Raw genomic sequence first — 24,654 nt, 5'->3', positions numbered from 1 at the left:
GCAATAAGACTTGAGAGTCATGAGTACTGACGGTAGTGCGGACACAAGAATACAATGCTCGACTGCTGCCAGTTAGGAAGTAGTTAACAAATCTGGTACAAGAGTATACAGGTAAGCGCAAAATCCTGTGTGATAGGCAATGGTGAGCTTTCTGTATTTATGTGAGCTGGACTATACACAGATGTCTACACACACACTCGCTGTTATACATGCATTTCTAGTGCCTTTAATGGGATCTACACAGAAGTATAAAAGCAAAGCTCATCATATACCATATAGGTGATGTTCGCTGCTGGCGCGACGGGTATAAATGTATTTATGTTGTCTTGTAACATTTTAACTCCTTCCTACATTTTGCTTTTAAAATCTAGATTGCTTCATATGCAAAGTGCAGAAACGGTCAGATGCTAAGAATTGCCAGTAGGCTCGCTCATACGTAGAGGGTGGTAAGGTCTCCTTCTGAGGAGCGTGTGTGCCCACTTCTGCGCAACGTATTTCGGCTATGAGCAAGGTTGATTTGTGTGCATCTCTGCACATAATACTGTACTTTTTTGCGCGCACAGGGCAAGTTCATAAGAGCAGTGCACCCCCTCACTGATTTACATGGCTATTTAGTCTAATGAGATCCAGATGTTTTGGACGGCACTCGTACAAGTAAAGAACCTATTTAATTGATTTTTTTTTTTTTCTCCATGTTTTATGCAGATGGGTGATTGCTGTCCTTCTTCCTTTTTTCTTGTGTGTGATAATGCCATATACAGCAATGTCATGTGCTTATAAAGCCAAAATACACCGCGGTCGTAGAAAACAAATCACAGGTTAACGAGTGTGATCTCTAAAGAATAATGATAAAATAAAATGTATTCTTTTCTTTTCCCCCTCTTTAGGCTGGATTCAGACGACCGTATATCAGCCCGGTTGTCATGCCGGCCGATATATGCCGGCTCTCTCTGCAGGGGGAGGAGGCTGGAAGAGCCGGGAGCAGTGCTCTGAGCTCCCGCCCCCTCTTCGCCCCTCTGCACTATTTGCAATGGGGAGAGGCGGGATGGGGGTGGGGGTAATTCACAGAACTTAGCCCCGCCCCCATCCCACCTCCTTTCATTGCAAATAGTGCAGAGGGGCGGAGAGGAGGCAGAGAGGGGGCGGGAGCTCAGTTCCTGCTTCTGGCTCGTCCATCTCCACCCCCCCCCCCCTGCAGATGAGGACACCGTATATCGGCTCAGCATGAAAACAGAGCCGATGTACGTTCGTGTGAATGCACCCTAAGTCCAATATCTCACTCGTCGCTATAAATACAGCCCTGGGGTGTGGTGTGTTCCTTCAGACGTACCAGCCAGTGGAGCCCCCACAGCAGTGCATGAGTGCTGTATGACTTTTGCACTAACGGAGTCCTGCAAGCTTTGTTCCCCTTGTACAAGTCAGTGATATACGGGAATTTAGGAATATCCCATCAGACTGTGCTTCTTATATAATCTCCTCAGAATTGGGCCACGATCACACTGCTATAACTTGCATTGGTCTTTGTAAAAAAAAAAAAAAAAAAAGAGGAAAAATGGAAAGATTAGTCTTCTATAATTTGGACCCAACCCATTAAAATAAGCAACCAATCGGAATCCAGCTTACATTTTCTAACCTGCAGTTCACACATGAAAGCCATAATTAGATTGGTTGCTGGGGGTAACTGTCCTTTTTTTTTTTTTTTTTTTACCCTTGTTAAGGCTGGTTGTGCGAGGATTTAGTCATGTGATCAATACACGCGATATGCTCTCTTTTTCTCTAGGCTGAGATGTCGACTGATCAAAGCCATCTGTCACGTTTTGGGCAGGTCCTCATTAACTTGACGTCAGGGGCCATGGGTGAGTGATTAGAAGAGCGTACAGAAATGATCAAACAAGTACAAAGTGGTGGGGAACGAGTATGTTCACACGTAGCGTAAACCTGCCGCAGAGGGGACTGGAAGACTCCAGTACAAACCGTGTGGAGGAGACTCATCCACACGGCGTAGAAAAAGTCCAAGTGGGACTAACATGCAGAGCTAAAATCCACAGCTTGTCAGTAGGTTCCAGCTGGGTGTTATCTGCGCCAAATCTGCATGGAGACGTGGGTTTTTAAAAATTTTTTATTTATTTATTTTTTTGTGGATACACTGCAAAAAATACCCCTTGTGTGAAAGGAGTGCAGGATCTGTCAAGGATGGGTCACAGTTTTATTTATTTATTTTTTTTGGGGGGGGGGGGGGGGGAGTAATGGAATGGGGATTTGCCACCGAATCAGTGCGAATTTCACTTTCGAAAGGAGTCGACCTTGAGCCGGCTACCTGAAGAAGGAAAAAAATTATATATATCAGATTTTTTATTTTTTGCTAGCTATTAACGCACACAATATACTATATGTATTCTTTTTTGGTGGATTTTTCTTTGTACACTTCGGTGTTGGTTCTTTGAGACTGCATTACTGACATGTACCACCAGGTGTCATTAGAGCTCTAAAATTTAAAACAAAATAAAGCGTTAACGCCAATGTAGTTAAACTTCAGCCACCGTTTATTGGCCTCCTTGCGCCGTAACGTGGCCACATGCAAGAACTGGATATCATTATTTGCTGAGCTTTTTAGAAGGCTACTAATAAACATTACACTATTGCATGTAGTCCCTTTTTGTTCACCCACTGTACTTGGTCTAAGATCTCATACACATAGCACACAGGTCACATATATGGTGGTACCAGTGCCATTTAATGAATTGAAATCATAAGAAAAAACAAAAACAAAGTGGTATCCAATGAAGGGAGGGGGGAAGGGGGCGGGGGCAATATGTAAATTGTATACACCACACCTTCACTTTTACGACATTCAAAGTGAGGTAAACTTGTTTGGATTTATAATTAAAAATTTATAAATTATTTTAGATGCTTTGTCACTTTAAAAAAAAAAAAAAAAGGTTTGTCACGTCATTTTGAGAAGCATATAGCAGCTCGGCTCCAGCACCATACACAACCCATGGCTGAGTGCTGCGCCATTTTTTTGCTTTACTTTTTTTAAACGGCAGCCATATCTTTCTAATCTTGAAGAACCCCTTAGGCCGCCTGCAGACGAGCGGGTCAGATCCGGCGGCGAGAATTCTCGCCGCCGGACCCGACCCGAGCGCCTGCAGAGACGAGCGCGTACTCACCCGCGCCCGGCGGCCCCGGATCTTTCAGGTGCCGGCTGCCGGGCAGCCGGCGCATGCGCAGACCGGAGCCGGCGGCCGGGTGAGTGACGTTTCTGTGCGAGGCTCTGCGAGAAATGGGACATGCCGCAGTTTGTTTGCCGCGCGACATTTCGCGCGGCCAAACCGCGGCCGTCTGCATAGGAGTGCGTTTTGTAATGCACTCCTATGCAGGCTTTTAGTGGCGGAAATCCCGCGGGAAATCCTGCCGCCCGTGTGCAGGCGGCCTTAAGCTACGTCCTACCGATAACTTGAGGTGGGCGTGAAGTTCATATCGTAATATATGTATAATTATTTTTGCTCTTTTGGGCATATCTCTTCAGTTACTTGTTACCCTCCTCTAGGTGGCGTGGCATGCGTGGCCAGCGGACAGCCCTTTGACACAGCCAAGGTTAAGATGCAGACCTTCCCATCTATGTATCGGAGCTTCATGGACTGCGCAGTGCAAACTTACAACATGGAGGGATTGCGTGGGTTGTATCATGGCGCTGTTCCTGCTCTGTTGGCAAATGTGGCTGAAAATGCAGTTCTGTTTACATGTTACGGGTTTTGTCAGAATCTGGTGTGTCGTGTCTTGGAGGTGAAAGATCCGGCTCAGCTTAGGTTTGTGTTCCTTTACTCTTCTCTAATACAGCTCCTTCGTAAGGTCATTTTACTTTTGCTAAGTGCCCATTTACACGGACGGATGTGAGTTACACCTGAACTCTCATCAGACAGCAGCAGGAGCAGGTCGGGTCCTTGGCTATCAGTGACAGCTGAGGACCCAGAGGAGAAGGCAGAAGCTTCCTCTGCCTTCTCTCTCGCATGCTACATAGTGCTCAATGAGCGCTATGTAGTGACTAAAGAAAGCGGAAGTGTTACAGTTATCAAGCAACCTCCGAGTGCCCCCTGCCATAGCAGAGCTGCAAGGTCCTAGCAGACCCAGGTCAGGTATGTTGGTGACTATTTAGGGGAATGGCTAATGTACAGTGAATTGTATTGAATATGAAGCACTTGTGCCACATGCCCTATGCTTTACTATCATTGTGGGCAGCAGAAACCTGAACGAGATGTTCACATGCAGCTGTTAGACATTTGTGACTCCTCTAACCATCCGGATGGACGAGCAGAAATTCATCCGCAATCTCTTGCTATGTTTTTTCCTCTAGAGAACACCACAAGGCCGCTGCGGGCTCTCTGGCTTCTGTCTTTTCCTCGCTGGTCCTCTGTCCAACAGAACTAGTCAAGTGCCGGATGCAAACGCAGCATGAAATGCGAGTATCCGGATTTAAGGGCATACCGCACAAGAGGTTGGTGTATTACAGCAATGCCTAAGTGTCTCATTCAATATGGCTGATTTTAATTTGTAATTAATTACAGGGTGCTATATCCTCGGATAGGGTGTCTGGTCATGGCCAAGAAAACCCCACTGCTCTTTACCTGCAGGTGCCGATCAAAGACGTCTGGACACTGTCATAAAATAGATGTGACAGTATCCAGAGTGCAGTAATTAACTCTTCCATAAACGGCAGCAATGTTTCAACTAACATGTCTTTATTAGAGATGAGCGAGCGTGCTCGTCCGAGCTTGATGCTCGGTCGAATGTTAGCATACTCGGAACTACTCGTTACTCGAGTGAGCACCAGGCGGTGCTCTGATGCGCGATCAAATTTCAGGAGAGAGAGAGAGAATATGAATGCTCGCCACCCGGTAGGTCCATTGACTTCAATGGGGTTTGTTACTCGAACAGAGCTCTCGAGCATTACAAAAAGCTCTGCTTGAATAATGAGCACCCGAGCATTTTGCAGCTCACTCATGTCTAGTCTTTATCAAGCATGCAAATGTATAATATGGAGAAGACCAGCAATTCCAAACCATGTGCATACCCATCATGGCGCCGCCTGACTGAACCTGGCCTTTCCCACTATACTCTGCACAAGCGCGAACCCTTGCCAGCGCACATGCACGAATACCCACTCATGATCCAGAGTGTCTACGTGCTGCTATAACAACCACAGGTCAGCTGATCGATTAGACAGTCGCATGACCAGAACAATCGGAACATATTCCTTTATCCAGTATAGCAACTCAGGTTGCTAAAGTAACCAATGGAATGGGAACAGTGGAAACCGCATCTATAAGGGCAAGGGTCAATAATATTAGCTAGTGTAGTTTTGAGATCGTTGTAGTAACCTCCACCCAACGGACATTACATGCTAGATGTAAAAAAAAAATGCAAACATACGGACTATAAGTCTCGGCAAAACTGACTAGTATGTGTTCAAAAGATGGATGTTATATCAACATGCAAAAAAAAAAGTAGAGTGAGTCATATATGCGGGTTCATATTGAAACACACAAAGAACACATACTCATTGGCCTATAAGTGGGTAGTCAAAGTAGCACCGCAACAGTGGCAATAGCAACCATCACTGTGTCCAGGCCTGGAAAAAACCTTTAACAGTCACCACTTGGATAGGTATCTAAACCACATACCCCACTAGAACATCCAAAATACTTTTCCGCAAATACTTTTTATTCATCAACTAGCTTACCCGTTGCGCGTTGCTGCGAAGACAGACATATATACATTCGTTTATATATATATATATATATATATATATATATAGATAACAACCAATCGCAGCACAGCTTACATGTTACCTCAGCTTTATAATATATAACACCCAATCACAGCACAGCTTTCATGTTACCTCAGCAGTATAATATATAGCAACCAATCACAGCACAGCTTTCATTTTACCTCAGCATTCTCAATATCCAGCAATTGTCAAGCGAAACGTTCGGCGGTGCATCATTTTCTGGTTGAACACTCATCCCGTTGCTCGTAATGCCTTTTGCTTTCGTGCTTGAAATGGAAATCAAATGATCTTTGTCTGGGGGGCATAACTGTCAATGCTCGCACGCGTGCCACCTATCGTAGGATAGTTGTACTATGCCAGTGATCTTCCCAAAGTTTCATGGCGATTGGATGAATGAATTTTTATATATATATATATATATATATATATATATATATATATAGAGATGACATCAGGAAGTGAGAAAATTAGATTCCGTACGTAAAATTTGGACGCTAATTCTTTTGCGCTTAGAATTGAATAATCGAGTTTAGACCCATTACCTTTTCCTATTCATGACATAATCAATGCTCGTGCTAAATTTCAAGTTTCTATGACATTGGGAAGTGAGAGAATTAGATTCCGTACGTAAAATTTGGCCGCTAATTCTTTGGCGCTTAGAATTGAAAAATGGAGTTGGGACCTATTAACTTTTCCTATTTATGAACAATCAATGCGCGTGCCAAATTTCTTATTTCTACGACATCGGGAAGTGAGAGAATTAGTGGCAATGATGGAAATCGAACGATCTACGTGGGGGGGGGGGGGGGCGCGTAACTGTCGACTAGGCTCGCACGCCCGCCATTTATCATAGGGTAGATGTACTATGCTAGTAATCTTCCCAGGAGTGTACTCAACAACTTTCCAAAGTTTCATGGCGATCGGATGAATGGTGTAGTAGCGCATAAAGGACAAACAGACAGACACACACACGTACATATACATTCAATTTTATATATATATATAGACTAGCTTACCCGTCGCGTGTTGCTGCGAAGACAGACAGACATAGATTCGTTTTTATATATAGATGACATCAGGAAGTGAGAGAATTAGATTCCTTACATAAAATTTGGACGCTAATTCTTTGGCGCTTAGAATTGAATAATCGAGTTTAGACCCATTACCTTTTCCTATTCATGACATAATCAATGCTCGTGCTAAATTTCAAGTTTCTATGACATTGTGAAGTATGAGAACTACATTCTGTACGTAAAATTTGGACGCTAATTCTTTGGCGCTTAGAATTAAATAATCGAGTTTAGACCCATTACCTTTTCCTATTCATGACATAATCAATGCTCGTGCTAAATTTCAAGTTTCTATGACATTGGGAAGTGAGAGAATTAGATTCCGTACGTAAAATTTGGCCGCTAATTCTTTGGCGCTTAGAATTGAAAAATGGAGTTGGGACCTATTAACTTTTCCTATTTATGAACAATCAATGCGCGTGCCAAATTTCTTATTTCTACGACATCGGGAAGTGAGAGAATTAGTGGCAATGATGGAAATCGAACGATCTACGTGGGGGGGGGGGGGGGCGCGTAACTGTCGACTAGGCTCGCACGCCCGCCATTTATCATAGGGTAGATGTACTATGCTAGTAATCTTCCCAGGAGTGTACTCAACAACTTTCCAAAGTTTCATGGCGATCGGATGAATGGTGTAGTAGCGCATAAAGGACAAACAGACAGACACACACACGTACATATACATTCAATTTTATATATATATATAGACTAGCTTACCCGTCGCGTGTTGCTGCGAAGACAGACAGACATAGATTCGTTTTTATATATAGATGACATCAGGAAGTGAGAGAATTAGATTCCTTACATAAAATTTGGACGCTAATTCTTTGGCGCTTAGAATTTAATAATCGAGTTGGGACCCATTAACTTTTCCTATTTATGACATAATCAATGCTCATGCCAAATTACATCGGGAAGTGAGAAAATTAGATTCCGTACATACAATTTGGACGCTAATTCTTTGGCGCTTAGAATTGAATAATCAAGATGGGACCCATTAGCTTTTCCTATTTATGACCTAATCAATGCTCGTGCTAAATTTCAAGTTTCTATGACATTGTGAAGTATGAGAACTACATTCTGTACGTAAAATTTGGACGCTAATTCTTTGGCGCTTAGAATTAAATAATCGAGTTGGGACCCATTACCTTTTCCTATTTATAACATAATCAATGCTCGTGCCAAATTTCAAGTTTCTATGACATTGGGAAGTGAGAAAATTAGATTCCGTATGAAAAATTTGGACGCTAATTGTTTGGCGCTTAGAATTGAATATTGTAGTTGGGACCCATTACCTTTTCCTAATTATAACATAATCAATGCTCGTGCCAAATTTCAAGTTTCTATGACATTGGGAAGTGAGAAAATTAGATTCCGTATGAAAAATTTGGACGCTAATTGTTTGGCACTTAGAATTGAATAATCGAGTTGGGACCCATTAGCTTTTCCTATTTTTGACATAATGCTCATGCCAAATTTCATGTTTCTACTAGAGATGAGCGAACGTACTCGTCCGAGCTTTATGCTTGTTCGAGATGCTCGTTACTCGAGACGAGTACCACGCGATGTTCGAGTTACTTTCACTTTTATCTCTCAGACATTTGTGCGCTTTTCTGGCCAATAGAAAGACATGGAAGGCATTACAACTTCCCCCTGTGATGTTCCAGCCCTATACCACCCCCCTGCAGTGAGTGGCTGGGGAGATCAGGTGACACCCGAGTATTAAAATCTGCCCCTCCCGCGGCTCGCCACAGATGCATTCTGACATAGATCAGGGACAGTGCTGCTGCTGCTATAGGGAGAGCGTTAGGAGTTATTTTAGGCTTGAAGAACCCCAACGGTCCTTCTTAGGGCCACATCTGACCGTGTGCAGTACTGTTAAGGCTGCTGTGAGCAGTGTTGCACAATTTTTTATTTTTTTTTGTATATCGGGCGTGCAGAGCATTGCGTCCTCAGTCTGCAGTCACTGTACAGGGCCAGTACTGGTGAGGCAGGGACAGTGGGAAAGGTGAAAGAGATATACTGTCTATATAGGCAGTGGGCTTTTTCAAACAAATTTGGGAAAAATACTATCTTTGGGCTGCCTGCGTCTCTGCTGGGGGTAGTAGTCCTAATTATTACGCAGCTAAGTGTTACAGCAGGCTTGCGGAAAATTGTTTCCTGGCTCTGCGTTGCCCGTTACATCACCACCGTCATCCCGTCCAGAGGGAAACAGTATACATATATACGCTGCCTACAGTATCTGTCTGCTGTCTCAGCTCGGCCTTTAAAAAAATATAAGCAAAATACTTTAGGCCTACTAGTGGCCTTTGGACACTTGACTGCTTCTGCGCTGTGAATTCCACTAACTCAGTCATACGCACCTACGTCTCAGTACAGGCGTGCGCAAAATTCTTTCCTGGCTCTGCTATGCATTCCGTAAGCGAAGTCAGCCTCCAACCACAGGCCAATAAGCAGCACATTTAATTACAGCGTTGTTTCTGCACTACTGGTAATACACCATGCTGAGGGGTAGGGGTAGGCCTAGAGGACGCGGGCGAGGACGCGGAGGCCCAAGTCAGGGTGTGGGCACAGGCCGAGCTCCTGATCCAGGTGTATCGCAGCCGACTGCTGCGGGATTAGGAGAGAGGCAAGTTTCTGGGGTCCCCAGATTAATCTCACAATTAATGGGTCCACGCGGTAGACCTTTATTAGAAAATGAGCAGTGTGAGCAGGTCCTGTCGTGGATGGCAGAAAGTGCATCCAGCAATCTATCGACCACCCAGAGTTCTACGCCGTCCACTGCTGCAACTCTGAATCTTCTGGCTGCTGCTCCTCCTTCCTCCCAGCTTCCTCACTCCATTACAATGACACATTCTGAGGAGCAGGCAGACTCCCAGGAACTGTTCTCAGGCCCCTGCCCAGAATGGGCAGCAATGGTTCCTCTCCCACCGGAGGAGTTTGTCGTGACCGATGCCCAACCTTTGGAAAGTTCCCGGGGTCCGGGGGATGAGGCTGGGGACTTCCGGCAACTGTCTGAAGAGCTTTCAGTGGGTGAGGAGGAGGGCGACGACGATGAGACACAGTTGTCTATCACTCAGGTAGTAGTAATTGCAGTAAGTCTGAGGGAGGAGCGCACAGAGGATTCGGAGGAAGAGCAGCAGGACGATGAGGTGACTGACCCCACCTGGCTTGCTAAGCCTACTGAGGACAGGTCTTCAGAGGGGGAGGCAAGTGCAGCAGCAGGACAGGTTGGAAGAGGCAGTGCGGTGGCCAGGGGTAGAGGCAGGGCCAGACCAAATAATCCACCAACTGTTTCCCAAAGCGCCCCCCTCGCGCCATGCCACCCTGCAGAGGCCGAGGTGCTCAAAGGTGTGGCAGTTTTTGACTGAGAGTGCAGACGACCGACGAACTGTGGTGTGCAAGGTTTGTCGCGCCAAGATCAGCCGTGGAGCCGCCACCACCAGCCTCACCACCACCAGCATGCGCAGACATATGATGGCCAAGCACCCCACAAGGTGGGACAAAGGCCGTTCACCGCCTCCGGTTTGCACCGCTGCCTCTCCCCCTGTGCCCCAACCTGCCACTGAGATCCAACCCCCCTCTCAGGACACAGGCACTACCGTCTCCCGGCCTGCACCCACACCCTCACCTCCGCTGTGCTCGGCCCCCATCCAGCAATGTCTCTCAGCGCACCGTCCAGCCGTCGCTAGTTCAAGTGTTTGAGCGCAAGCGCAAGTACGCAGCCACGCACGCTCAAGCGTTAAACGTGCACATAGCCAAATTGATCAGCCTGGAGATGCTGCCGTATAGGCTTGTGGAAACATGATGGCGGCAGTCACCACTACTTTTCCCGATGTGCCGTCCCAGCCCTGCATGACCACGTCTCCCGCAACATTGTACGTGCCCTCACCAACACGGTTACTGCCAAGGTCCACTTAACAACGGACACGTGGACAAGCACAGGCGGGCAGGGCCACTATATCTCCCTGATGGCACATTGGGTGAATTTAGTGGAGGCTGGGACAGAGTCAGAGCCTGGGACCGCTCACGTCCTACCCACCCCCAGAATTGCGGGCCCCAGCTCGGTGCTGGTATCTGCGGCGGTGTATGCTTCCTCCACTAAACCACCCTCCCTCCTCCTACGCAACCTCTGTCTCGCAATCAAGATGTGTCAGCAGCAGCACCTCGCCAGCAGTCGGTGTCGCGCGGCGTGGCAGCACAGCGGTGGCCAAGCATCAGCAGGCCGTGCTAAAACTACTCAGCTTAGGAGAGAAGAGGCCCACGGCCCACGAACTGCTGCAGGGTCTGACAGAGCAGACCGACCGCTGGCTTGCGCCGCTGAGCCTCCAACCGGGCATGGTCTTGTGTGACAACGGCCATAACCTGGTGGCGGCTCTGCAGCTCGGCAGCCTCACGCACTTGCCATGCCTGGCCCACGTCTTTAATTTGGTGGTTCAGCGCTTTCTGAAAAGCTACCCACGCTTGTCAGACCTGCTCGGAAAGGTGCGCCGGCTCAGCGCACATTTCCGCAAGTCCAAGACGGACGCTGCCACCCTGCGCACCCTGCAACATTGGTTTAATCTGCCAGTGCACCGACTGCTGTGCGACGTGCCCACACAGTGGAACTCTACGCTCCACATGTTGGCCAGGCTCTATGAGCAGCGTAGAGCTATAGTGGAATACCAACTCCAACATGGGCGGCGTAGTGGGAGTCGGCCTCCTCAATTCTTTACAGAAGAGTTGGCCTGGTTGGCAGACATCTGCCAGGTCCTTGGAAAATTTAAGGAGTCTACCCAGATGGTGAGCGGCGATGCTGCAATCATTAGCGTCACCATTCCTCAGCTATGCCTCTTGAGAAGTTCCCTGCAAAGCATAAAGGCAGACGCTTTGCGCTCGGAAACGGAGGCGGGGGAAGACAGTATGTCGCTGGATAGTCAGAGCACCCTCATGTCTATATCTCAGCGCGTTGAGGGGGAGGAGCATGAGGAGGAGGGGGAAGAGACAGCTTGGCCCACTGCTGAGGGTACCCATGCTGCTTGCCTGTCATCCTTTCAGCGTGTATGGCCTGAGGAGGAGGAGGATCCTGAAAGTGATCTTCCTAGTGAGGACAGCCATGTGTTGCGTACAGGTACCCTGGCACACATGGCTGACTTCATGTTAGGATGCCTTTCTCGTGACCCTCGCGTTACACGCATTCTGGCCACTACGGATTACTGGGTGTACACACTGCTCGACCCACGGTATAAGGAGAACCTTTCCACTCTCATACCCGAAGAGGAAAGGGGTTCGAGAGTGATGCTATACCATAGGACGCTGGCGGACAAACTGATGGTAAAATTCCCATCCGACAGCGCTAGTGGCAGAAGGCGCAGTTCCGAGGGCCAGGTAGCAGGGGAGGCGCAGAGATCAGGCAGCATGTACAGCACAGGCAGGGGAACACTATCCAAGGCCTTTGACAGCTTTATGGCTCCCCAGCAAGACTGTGTCACCGCTCCCCAGTCAAGGCTGAGTCGGTGGGAGCACTGTAAAAGGATGGTGAGGGAGTACGTAGCCGATCGCACGACCGTCCTCCGTGACGCCTCTGCCCCTACAACTGCTGGGTGTCGAAGCTGGACACGTGGCCTGAACTCGCGCTGTATGCCCTGGAGGTGCTTGCTTGTCCTGCGGCTAGCGTCTTGTCAGAGAGGGTGTTTAGTGCGGCTGGGGGAATCATCACAGATAAGCGTACCCGCCTGTCAACCGACAGTGCCGACAGGCTTACAATCATAAAGATGAACAAAGCCTGTATTTCCCCAGAGTTGTCTTCTCCACCAGCGGACAGCAGCGATACCTAAACAATACGTAGGCTGCACCCGCGAATGGAAGCATCGTTCTCTATCACCATAAAAAATGGGGACCTTTTAGCTTCATCAATCTGTGTATTATATTCATCCTCCTCCTCCTGCTCCTCCTCCTGAAACCTCACATAATCACGCCGAACGGGCAATTTTTCTTAGGCCCACAAGGCTCAGTCATATAACTTTTGTAAACAATGTTTATACGTTTCAATTCTCAATTCAATAAAGCGTTGAAACTTGCACCTGAACCAATTTTTATTTTAACTGGGCTGCCTACAGGCCTAGTTACAAATTAAGCCACATTAACCAAAGCGATTAATGGGTTTCACCTGCCCTCTTGGTTGGGCACGGGCAATTTTTCTGACATACATTTGTACTGTAGGTACACCAATTTTTTTGGGCCCTCGCCTACATTGTAATCTTAGTAATTTTTAGCCCACCTGCATTAAAGCTGACATTACCTCAGCTGTGCTGGGCACTGCAATGGGATATATTTATGTACCGCCGGTGGGTTCCAGGGAGCCACCCATGCTGTCGGTCCACACGGAGTTGTAACTGCATGTGTCCACTTCTAAAGATCCCAGTCTGACTGGGGCATGCAGTATGGGCCGAAGCCCACCTGCATTAAACCTGACGTTACCTCAGCTGTGCTGGGCACTGCAATGGGATACATTTATGTACAGCCGGTGTGTCCCAGGGAGCCACCCATGCTGTGGGTGCACGCGGAATTCCCATTGCGGAGTTGTACCTGCCTGTGACTATTTATAAAAAAAAACCCGGTCTGACTGGGGCATGCAGACACCTTGACAGAATGAATAGTGTGTGGCACATGGGTTCCCCATTGCTATGCCCACGTTTGCAGCTCCTGATGGAGGTGGCACAGGATTGGATTTCTCATTGCTTCTGTACAGCATTGTGGGCTATCGCCCCGCCCCTTTTAAAGAGGGTCGCTGCCTAGCCGTGCCAACCCTCTGCGGTGTGTGCCTGCGGTTCCTCCTCATGGCAGACACACTTATACATAGACATGAGGGTGGTGTGGCTATGAGGCCAGCGTGTGGCATGAGGGCAGCTGAAGGCTGCGCAGGGACACTTTGGTGTGCGCTGTGGACACTGGGTCGTGCGGGGGGTTGGGCAGCATGTAACCCAGGAGAAGTGGCAGCAGAGTGTCATGCAGGCAGTGATTGTGCTTTGTTGGAGGTAGTGTGGTGCTTAGCTAAGGTATGCATTGCTAATGAGGGTTTTTCAGAAGTAAAAATTGTTGGGAGGGGGGGCCCACTCTTGCCGCTATTGTGGCTTAATAGTGGGACCTGGGAACTTGAGATGCAGCCCAACATGTAGCCCCTCGCCTGCCCTATCCGTTGCTGTGTCGTTCCCATCACTTTCTTGAATTGCCCAGATTTTCACAAATGAAAACCTTAGCGAGCATCGGCGATATACAAAAATGCTTGGGTCGCCCATTGACTTCAATGGGGTTCGTTACTCGAAACGAACCCTGGAGCATCGCGAAAATTTCGTCTCGAGTAACGAGCACCCGAGCATTTTGGTGCTCGCTCATCTTTAGTTTCTGCGTTTTCGGGAAGTGAGAGAATTAGTGGCAATGATGGAAATCAAACGATCTACGTGGGGGCGCGTAACTGTCGACGACGCGCGCCATTTATCATAGCATAGTTGTACTATGCCTATAATCTTCCCATGAGTGTACTCAACAACTTCCCAAAGTTTCATGGCGATCGGATGAATGGTGTAGTAGCGCATAAAGGACAAACAGACATTCAATTTTATATATATATATATATATATATATATATATATATATATATATATATATATATATAGACGCAAAAAACCCACCAGGTTGAGTCAGACGACGCCATGATGGGTATGCAGATGGTTTGGTATTAAAGACCTGTTGGTTGAAACGTTGCTGCTGTTTATGGCAGAATCAAGACCTTGTTTTTATTGCTCCCTGGATGCCGTCACACATACTTTATGGTTTTCATATTGGGTCCATGGATTCTGGTCCTGTGACTTTGCATCGTTGCTCCACCACTGAGGTGTTTGGCCAGTAGTGCGGACTACCTGTGATCTATCTATGGACAGTAGGTCGTGTCCGCACTGGAGCCAAGTACCGGCTGAAGTGAAGAGCAGCGGGGAATGGGCGCTGGTGGCCCAGAAGCTGTGGGCCAGCGGAGCTGGCAGGAGAGTATGGCTTCTATGGTTCTACAATATATGCAGCTATGACTCTAGACTAGTTGCACTTTGCCTTCTCAGTGTCTAATACAGGATTATTCACAAAGGAGAAGATTTTGGGGGATTTTATTACAAACTACAAAAGACAGGTACACAATCCTCACTGAAAAGTAGAAGGTTCAAAGTTTCATGACATAGCAGTTAGTTCTGTTTTCGGCCACACCACAGCGCTGTTAATAGGAAAATGGAGACCCCACAGGAGAAACTGTTTTATATGAATGCATTATTAAAGCTCACCGTGAGTTCTAGTGTTTGATTAAAAAAAAAAAGTTAAAAATTTGCTCGTGACAAAGTGGCCAAGTGGTACAGTAAATGTGTGGAACTTGGTTCAATATGCAAACCCAGAAAAGCACTGTTTGCCCCCACGCACCCCAGGGACCATAAAACTGTAAACGAGACACCCAACGCTGTGATGTGGCAGGAAATGGGAACTTACTGGTATGTTATGGGGGGGGGGGGGGGGACTTTGAACCTTCCTCTTTTCAGTGATGTGTGGATTGTGTACCTCTCTTGTGTAGTTTGTTTTTAATCTGCTCCTTCTTTTTGACTAACCCTGTGTTTCCTTTTGCTCTTCTAGCACACCATGGTCCATTGTTTGTGACATCCTGAAAGCAGAAGGTGTTCGTGGCCTTTTCTGTGGACTCAGCAGCACGTGGCTGCGGGAAATTCCAGGCTACTTTTTCTTTTTTGGCGGCTACGAGCTGAGCAAAAGTATGCTAAATCAAAGTTCAAGAGATCAACCAGGTAATTGGGATATGGAGGGTGGAATCCTTATGATCCTTATGGTCCATTATGAGGTTCTGTCTTACATGGCTGTGTATCTACAGGTGCGCTTGTCATCACAGTAAGTGGCGGTGTGGGTGGCGCCTGTTTTTGGATTGCTGTATATCCAGTGGACTCTGTTAAGTCAAGAATACAGGTTTTGTCCATGGCATCTCCCACTAAAAAAGGTTTCTTGATCTCCTTGCTGCACATATTGAAGAAAGAAGGTGAGTGTCTAGATGTTCTGTGGTATGTTGTGTATATACCTCTAGAAGACCAGGACTACTATACCACTAGTTAGTTGGGCCCACGCCATATACTGTCTAACCGCCGTGGCCTGCAGACCGGCTTCGGGTGATGCTTGGGGAGGGTCATTGCCCAGGGCAGCCGGCAGCCAATTCCAGTTTGGTCCATATTGCTATATACAGGGAAATGTCATGTAGTCCAGGAAATGAGACATGTTTAGAAAGCTTATGGGGCTAGATCATGTATGAAAATTTGCTTTTCAGCTGTATGTAGCGCGGTTTTCCCCAGTCGTCTCCACGACAGCACCAATTGAGCTTGCCTCCTCCTGATAGGACAGGAACACACTGAGAGGTTAAAAGCTCCCCCCCCCCCCCCCTTCCCCACTTTCCTCAGTGTCTTCCTGTCCTGCCAGGAGGCAGGATCTCTGAGAGGAGCTGGTGGAGAAGCCAGCCAGGATTACTTACAGGCGGATCGGAGGGCAGTGGCTCAGCCTGTCCTCCCTTCCAAGCCAGACGACTCCCGGGACGCCACATGGGGTGGTAACCCCCGGGCCAGGTTCCTCCCGCGGCGGCCCATGGGGGGTACAAAGCGGGAGCCTCAGTCCCCCTCGTCCTCCCTGCAGAAGTTAGAGCGCGGTGCTCCAGGAAGCCCTTCGACGGCGGGGGGCAGGGCGCCGCGTCACGTGTCCAGCGCGATGACGTCATCGCGTCTGCATCAGGAGCGGAGGGGGCAGGGCTTAGCGCAGGAGCACGAAAATTAAAAAAAAATAGGAACCTGAGAGAAGCCAGAACAAACCAGCACTACAGGTCGCAGGGTGTCTGCAGCATCGGTATAGTAATGAGTGCTCCAGCCCCAGAGACAGCTGAAACCTCAGCCTCAGCGGCCGTAAGTAGCCAGTGCGGCAAAAAATACAATGCAAATATCCAGTGTGTTGTGTATGGAAAATTGCATATTTACCCGCAAAAAATGCTTGCTTTGTCAGGGGGATAAAAAAGACATCACCCCCAGAACAAAACTCAGAAAATGCGTGGAATGCGGGATAAAACTGCCAGCTACGTACCAGAGGCCTCTATGCAAGGCATGCGTAGCTAGGCTAGTTAAAGAGGAATCGGGAGGACGTTAGGAAGCTGGTGAAAGAAGAGGTAGATCAGCCCTAACGTCACAGCTGGCGCCGCCAGCGAAACGCCAGAAAAGGGCGTATGTTCCTGACGAGCCTTCCGACTCCGAGACTTCTATCGGGTTGGAGCAAGAGGAACAGGCGGCCGAGGAGTCCTCAGATTAGGAGGACTACAAAAAATACTTATTCCATCAGGACGACTTAATGGAATTGATTGAGTCAGTCAGGGCTACACTAAAAATGGAAGAGCCCAGAGAACCACGTACCCTACAAGATGAGATATTTGGGGGACTAGGGGAGAGGCGCAAGCATACCTTCCCTGTCCACAAGAATATCACCAAAATAATCCAAAAAGAGTGGAGGACGCCGCACAGTTAAAAGATCCCATGGATCGCAAAGCTGAGGGCCTTCTAAAGAAATCATGGGAGGCAGCGGCAAACATACTTAGGCCAGGGATCGCAGCCACTTGTGTGGCGCGAACTCTGGGGGTATGGCTAGAACAGCTACACCTAACCAATAAGACGCCGAGGGAACAGCTCCTAAATTCCCTTCCGATCCTGCGTATGGCAACAAATTTCCTAGCGGACGCCGCGGCCGAAACTGTCAAACTCTCGGCGATAGCTACAGCCCGGTCTAACTCAGCCAGAAGAGTGTTATGGCTGAAATCGTGGTCAGGTGACCTAGCCTCAAAAAATAAGCTATGCGCCCTCCCGTTCTACGGCCAATTTTTGTTCGGACCGGACCTTGACAAGATTCTAGAGAAGGCGGCCGACAAAAAGAAGGGATTCCCGGAAGAAAAGCCACAGAGAGGGAAGACCTTCTTCCGGGCCCCAAGGCAACAGCCAGAGGCCTACCGAGGCAAGGGCAAGACAGGCCGCTGGAGTTGCCCCAAGGGGGGCAGAGGAAGGAACATCCTCTTTAACCCCCACCAGGGGGAGCCAAAGCAGAGACCCTGACGCCATCCCCGTAGGTGCAAGGCTGGGGGGCTTTGTGGATCAAGGGGACACAATTTCCGAAGGCTCATGGATCCCAAAGATCTTACAGCAGGGATACCGGATAGAGCTGGTGTCCCTCCCCAGAAGAAAATTCATTATCACGGGAGGCTCCAAACAACAGTTACACCTACTAAGGCAAAGCGTTGGGGACCTGCAACAACTAAATGCAATATCCCCCGTACCGCAAAACGAGGAAACCCAGGGCCATTATTCCAGGCTCTTCCTAGTAAGGAAACCCTGTGGGAAACAGCGGATGATAGTGAACCTGAAACCTCTGAAGACCTGCATCAGATACAGAAAATTCAAGATGGAGTCCATCTCCTCAACAATAAAGTTGATTTCCAAAGGAGCCTACATGGCATCCATCGATTTAAAGGATGCTTATTTCCACGTACCGATCCACGAGGGGTCCCGGAAATACCTAAGGTTCGCAGTGGATATGAGCAAAGGAATAGAGCACCATCAATTCAGATGTCTGCCCTTCGGGATCTCCTCAGCACCCAGAATCTTCACCAAAATTATGGCAGAGGTAGCCGCCTACCTGAGGAAGAAGTTGGTCCTAATAGTACCCTACTTGGACGATATTTTAATAATAGCAGAGTCCAGAGAACTCCTAACGAAACACCTGAGGATAGTGCTAGAACTTCTCCAATCCTTAGGATGGATCATAAACTGGGAAAAATCCAGCCTAGATCCCGACAAACAGAAAACGTTGAATCGCAATGCTCCTGCCTACCCGAGGAGAAAATACAAAAAATCCGACGGCTAGTCAAAACCTTTTTACGGAGACTATTATGCACAATTCGGGAAGCCATGTCTCTCCTGGGAAGCTTGACTTCATGCATTCCAGGAGTGGAATGGGCCCAGGCTCACACCAGAGCCCTGCAAGCCTCAGTCCTATCCACGTGGGACAAAAAGCAGTCCTCTCTAGGGACAAGAATGTACATTCCAAGCGCGGTGAAAACATGCCTGCGTTGGTGGGCATCCCCAGAGAACCTGCGGAGAGGGGTTCATTGGCTACAAAACCCAGCCACTCGCATCACAACGGATGCAAGCGTCTGGGGATGGGGAGTGCATGTGGGGAACCAGTTCTTTCAAGGCCCATGGCCTCAAAGGACAAAAGAACAGTCCTCAAATTACAGGGAACTACAGGCCATATGGCAGGTCCTACAGCAGTTAGGGAACTCGCTACGGGACCAGCATATAAAGATACTGTCAGACAATATCACCGCAGTCGCCCATATACGACACCAAGGGGGCACAAGATCTCCCGCTCTGCAAAACATCGCACAGAAAATTTTCCACTGGGCAGAGGGCCGGATCCCCTCGATCACGGCAACCCATTTGAAGGGGACGCCAAAAAGCGGGCTTTCTCAGCAGGAGGCAAATAGACCCAGGAGAGTGGTCTCTCTCCCTGAAAGCATTCAGAATCCTGATCAACCAGTGGGGGACCCCACAATTGGACCTGTTCGCAAACAGGGAAAATGCCAAAGTAAGCAATTTTTTTCTCCCTCCGGCCAGGAGATCGTCCGACAGCAGTAGACGCCCTAGGCCAAGACTGGGGAGAGGGGCTGGTGTACGCCTTTCCTCCTATACCATTGATCCCCAGAGTCTTACAACATTTCAGAACCCAGGTATGCACACTAATCCCGGTGACCCCCTTCTGGCCCAAAAGAAGCTGGTTCGGTCTTGTAGCAACATTGAGTGTCCAGGACCCAGTCATCTTCCCTACCTGGACAGATCTTCTATCGCAGGGGCCACTGAGCCATCCGAGCCTAGACAAGCTCCACTTAACAGCATGGCTCTTGAGGAATCCTCACTAAAAGAGAAGGGATTCTCAGAGAGAGTAGTAGAAACGTTAATGTCCAGCAGAAAAAAGACGACCCACCTTATCTACCAGAAAGTTTGGAGAAGGTTTTCCTCATTGAGACAGGGAAGGGATCGCGGGGATTCTATCCCGGACATCCCTCTAATCTTAGAGTTCTTGCAGGAGGGCCTAGAGATGGGCCTAGAGATGGGCCTCTCTTCAAGCACCCTGAAGGTCCAGGTCGCAGCCCTTAGCGCCATATGTGACACAAAGTTCGCAGACAACAGATGGGTCAACAGGTTCCTAGCAGCAGCAACTAGATTACGGCCTAGGCCCATAAATCTTTTTCCAGACTGGAACCTTAATTGGGCCCTAAGGGCCATGACAACGGTACCATTCGAGCCGATCGACGCACTACCCATAAAAATGCTTACTATCAAGACCATTTTCTTAGTAGCCATCACCTCCGCAAGACGGGTTAGCGAGCTGCAGGCCTTGTCCATTCGCCACCCGTTCCTGAAAATCTCGGACACCAAATTAGTATTTAAACCGGACCCGGCGTTTATGCCAAAAGTAGTATCACATTTTCATAGGTCCCAAGACATAATAATCCCCTCATTTTTTAGTAAACCTAAAAACGAGGAAGAAAAAACCCTAAACTGCCTGGACGTTAGGAGAGCAGTCCTAGGCTACATAGAGGCGACAAGCCACTGGAGGCGGGACGACAACTTGTTCGTCCAGTTCAGTGGCCCAAATAAAGGGAACAAAGCAGTGAAAAGCTCCATAGCCAGGTGGATCCGCCTGGCCATCATAGAGTCCTATAAGGCCCTCGGGAAGGAAATCCCTTTAGCTCTTAAAGCCCATTCTACAAGGGCAGTAGCATCCTCATGGGCCGAACATAGCTCAACTTCGGTCGAGCAGATATGCAAGGCCGCAGTCTGGAAAAAACCCCACATGTTTGTTAAACACTATAGGGTAAAAGTGCTGCAGGACGAGGACATGGCCTTCGGCTGCAAAGTCCTCTCGGCAGCAATCCCACCCTAGGGAAACTTTAGTTGGTACGTCTCAATTGGTGCTGTCGTGGAGACGACTGGGGGAAAAAATGGATTATACCTACCTGATAATCAGGTTTCCAGTAGTCTCCACGACAGCACCCGTACCTCCCCCCCCCCCCCCCCCTAAATTGATAGAAAAGAAACTATATAATATAATATAAAAAAAATATATATATATATATATATATATATATATATATATATATAATTTTATTAAAAAAAAGAGAAAAAAATTTAAGTTGAGCTCCTACCCCGGCAATTCGTTAGAATCCACTGAGGAAAATGGGGAAGGGGGGGAGCTTTTAACCTCTCAGTATGTTCCTGTCCTACCAGGAGGAGGCAATCTCAATTGGTGCTGTCGTGGAGACTACTGGAAACCTGATTATCAGGTAGGTATAATCCATTTTTTTTGTACTCCAGTCTCAGACGAGGTGTAGTTTTTGATGCATTTTTTTTTTTCAGCCAAAACAAGGAGTGAATGCAAAAAAATACTTCCCATTCTAACTCTTCTCCCTGTAGAATCTTCTGGTTTTGCTTTAAAAAATGCAATAACAACTGCACCAAACTGAACAGTGTGAATCTGGCCAGAATTCTACGCACAAGCTTCCAAATTGTGACACTAATCATATTTTAAACCCTTCTATTTGTAGTCCCTAATGAATTGCCATTGAAAACTGTACATCTTAAAGGCATTCTGTCAGCTCCTATGAGCCCCAAAAGCTAAATTTATGGACTGAAATACTAAATCTAGTGCAGTTCTTCCAGCTGGGTGCTGTCAAAGCCACAGCTATATACATCCGGTGGACTGCTTGGTCACTTAAAACCCCTGTAATCAACTGTTGCCATAGATTTTAATGGGAACAGTGCCTGCAATACCAACCTGGGGTGCTACAAAGTACGTATACCATGTGGTGCCCTTCTCTTCTTCTTTTAATGTAACTGTGTGATATATGCCTCGATATAGTGGGATACACTGGAGGTATATGCCTGGAGCGTTTCCAGGAGTAAACCTTAAGCTGAGGCAATTAATATTAAGGAAAAGCCTTCATTTCCATAGAAAATGACAGAACCTCTGTTACAGATTCTACCATGTGAACATGGCCTTAGGAAGGTGTCAAGCATTCAATGCTTATATCTTAAAGGGATATTCTTCTTATTCACAGGATAGGGGTTTACTTGCTGATTGCTGAGGATCTGTCAGCTGGGACCCACACCAATCCTACAAAAGCAGCCCTGGCGCATACCAAAGTGTGGGCAGCGGAGGATATGCACACGCACTAGGCTTCATTGACTTCACAGGAACTGCTAGAGATTGAGTTCAAGCACTCTATTTTCAGCGGTTCCACTGAAGTGAATGGAGCAGAGGTGCATATGCATCCTCTGCCGACCAAAGTTCAGGACACGTCAGGGCAGCTTTCCTAGGATCAGTGAGGGTCACAGTGGTGAGATCCCCACTGATCTGCAAGCTATTCCCTATCCTGTGGCTAGAGGATAACTTTTCGTACTTGGACAGCCCCTTTAATTACCCAGCACTCGTAACGTCTACCATTTATGTACACAGGAATAGGCACTCTGTACAGCGGACTGACTCCTACTGTCATCAGGGCGTTCCCCTCCAATGCTGCTCTCTTCTTGGCCTATGAAATGACGAAGAGGACTCTTACAAAATGGTCATGTGATCAGAGCTGAGAGAAGAAGCCAGTATCCCTGCAGACCTTCTATTGTTCTATCTCTAGTGTCATCTGTGGATTTCTTGTCAGTCTGATACCTTCCTATTCTTTACATGTGGACTGAAGTATTTATTAGCATGTACCCTTGTGTTTTGACTGTTTTATACCTTGCTTATGTGTATATATAGATATTTATTAATTAAACTGAAATGCAGAATACTATTGGAACGTTACAGTATATGGAACTACAAGGTGCCATAGCAGAATGTGGGATGCTCTCCTTTACCTTCCTTACTATGATCAGTGCTTTGCTTACTAAATGGTTATTAGTTAACAATCGATAACCAGTTAATGGGAATATTTAGCAGTCCACAAGCACTCAAGCCAAACCTAAAGTCTCTGCAGATACATAATGTAATTTACGGGAGTTTATCTTCTATAATGGGAACCTAGTGGACCTGAGTTGAATATTAACAATGGATGCTTAATTGGAAAAAGGAGAAAATGATGGCCGGTGGGCGCAACCCTTGTAATGTAAAGGGAGTAACCCAATTTCTTCTTAATTGATAGCCAGCACAGTTACTGGATATTCTTGTCCTGTACTTCCAAGTAAGAAAGAAGAAAATATTTTTTTCTATTTCCTCTTTCCTGGGAGTACAAGAATATCTAGTAACATCCCTGTACTCTTTCCAGCCACTTCTGAAGGGGCTGAGTCCCCAAAACTCGTTTTGTGCTAGCCATGAATTAACCCATTAAGGACCAAGCACAGTAAATTTATGGTGCTTGGTCCTGGGCTTTAATCCCAGCTGATAGTAAAAAATACAGCTGGGGGGATTAAAGCCCCTGCTTGCAATCAATCAGAAGAAGAACAGATTGTCAGCTGTTAGTCATAGCTGATAACCAGGAAGAAAACGGAGAAGTGGTTTTTAACACCTTCTGCCTTCTCCTTTCCCTAGTACACAGCACTCCACTACACAAGCCAGCAGTCTGTGACCACCAGGATCGCCTAGCACATCATAGTTGCAGGGTCCCAGAAGACCCTGATCACCTCTGCCAGTGACTAATGTCACTACAGGAGATGCAAAATAAAAATGTATACATAAGATAGAAAATAACCCAAAGCTGACGCCAACGAAAACAGTCTCTTTATGCGCCCTTTAATAAACCAAAACCTTACATATTATATATCAAAACATTCAAAATAAAATCGGGAACCCGTTCCCATACTGGATTTTAGCGTAAATTTACAAATTAAAGAACAAACTATAAATGTTAATTTCTTTGTTTTGTTTTTTTAATTTTTTTTACCTTTTTATCCCTTTTTTTATAAAGCTAAAAAACGGGGGAAGAAGAGTCAGTAAAAAAAAAAAAAAAAAAAAAGATAGCCCTATATGTCGTGGGGAAAAAAACTCAGCAAAAATAATTTTGGTAGCTGAAGGAAAAGAATTGGGGCAGTTAAACCTCCACATGGGTAAAATCCCTAAAAAGTGTCTGGTCCTTAAGGTACAAAACAGCCTGGTCCTTAAGGGGTTAATAAAGAACAACCTGGGTTAATCCCTCTTCTATGTTTATGTCCTAAATATTTTACCTATAGTTCCTCAAGTAGAAATGATGAATTCTAGTTGGGCCACATGCACACAAGTGTATTTGTGATCACACCGGTCCTAAATGTGAATGCACTGCACTTTAATGAGGCCATGCATATCACTTTACATACTAATATACGCGGCACGGTACAGCTCGGCAACATCCACATGAGGGTTTATTCACAAATATGAACTCTAATCTCTTGAATGGATTTGGTCACACGAGCGATCTTTCTTTTTTAAAATCCCCCCCCCCCCCCCCCCCCCTCCTCATGAAATGTATGCGAAATGTTTGCTTTCCTTTCTGGTGTGTGAAATAAGCACAAGATTACAATTTCGCAGCAGCAATGCTTAATCAAAAAAAGGCATCGTCATGAAAATTGCACATTGCAAGTGGGATACCAGGCAGAGTTTCTCGCTTGCCCGTGTGAATGTAGCCTAACATGGAACAACGCATTTCATAGCTCTGACAGAATTCACCGCTTGTAT

The 24,654-nt window shown here is 47.1% G+C and overlaps 1 protein-coding gene across 1 annotated transcript; it reads left to right on the top strand.

Moving 5' to 3' along the window:
* The first annotated feature begins 1,786 nt into the window (after window positions 1-1,786).
* On the top strand, window positions 1,787-22,598 carry LOC136579722 (mitochondrial ornithine transporter 1-like). Its single transcript, XM_066579785.1, has 6 exons — window positions 1,787-1,856; window positions 3,551-3,809; window positions 4,355-4,495; window positions 15,505-15,671; window positions 15,755-15,916; window positions 22,471-22,598. Exons 1-6 carry the CDS (start codon window positions 1,787-1,789, stop codon window positions 22,596-22,598), a joined length of 927 nt encoding a protein of 308 aa, XP_066435882.1.
* The last annotated feature ends 2,056 nt before the right edge of the window (window positions 22,599-24,654 follow it).

This window comes from Eleutherodactylus coqui, chromosome 10, assembly GCF_035609145.1.
Source record: "Eleutherodactylus coqui strain aEleCoq1 chromosome 10, aEleCoq1.hap1, whole genome shotgun sequence".
Taxonomy (NCBI): Eukaryota; Metazoa; Chordata; class Amphibia; order Anura; family Eleutherodactylidae; genus Eleutherodactylus; species Eleutherodactylus coqui.
This window is presented reverse-complemented; position numbering and strand designations above follow the sequence as displayed.

Bases quoted from the DNA above. Each gene is read 5' to 3' on its own strand.
- LOC136579722 (XM_066579785.1), top strand. From the start codon at position 1,787: ATGTCGACTGATCAAAGCCATCTGTCACGTTTTGGGCAGGTCCTCATT. The intron at 1,857-3,550 runs GTGAGTGATTAG...ACCCTCCTCTAG, and splicing joins CTTGACGTCAGGGGCCATGG to GTGGCGTGGCATGCGTGGCC. The intron at 15,672-15,754 runs GTAATTGGGATA...GTGTATCTACAG, and splicing joins AAGTTCAAGAGATCAACCAG to GTGCGCTTGTCATCACAGTA.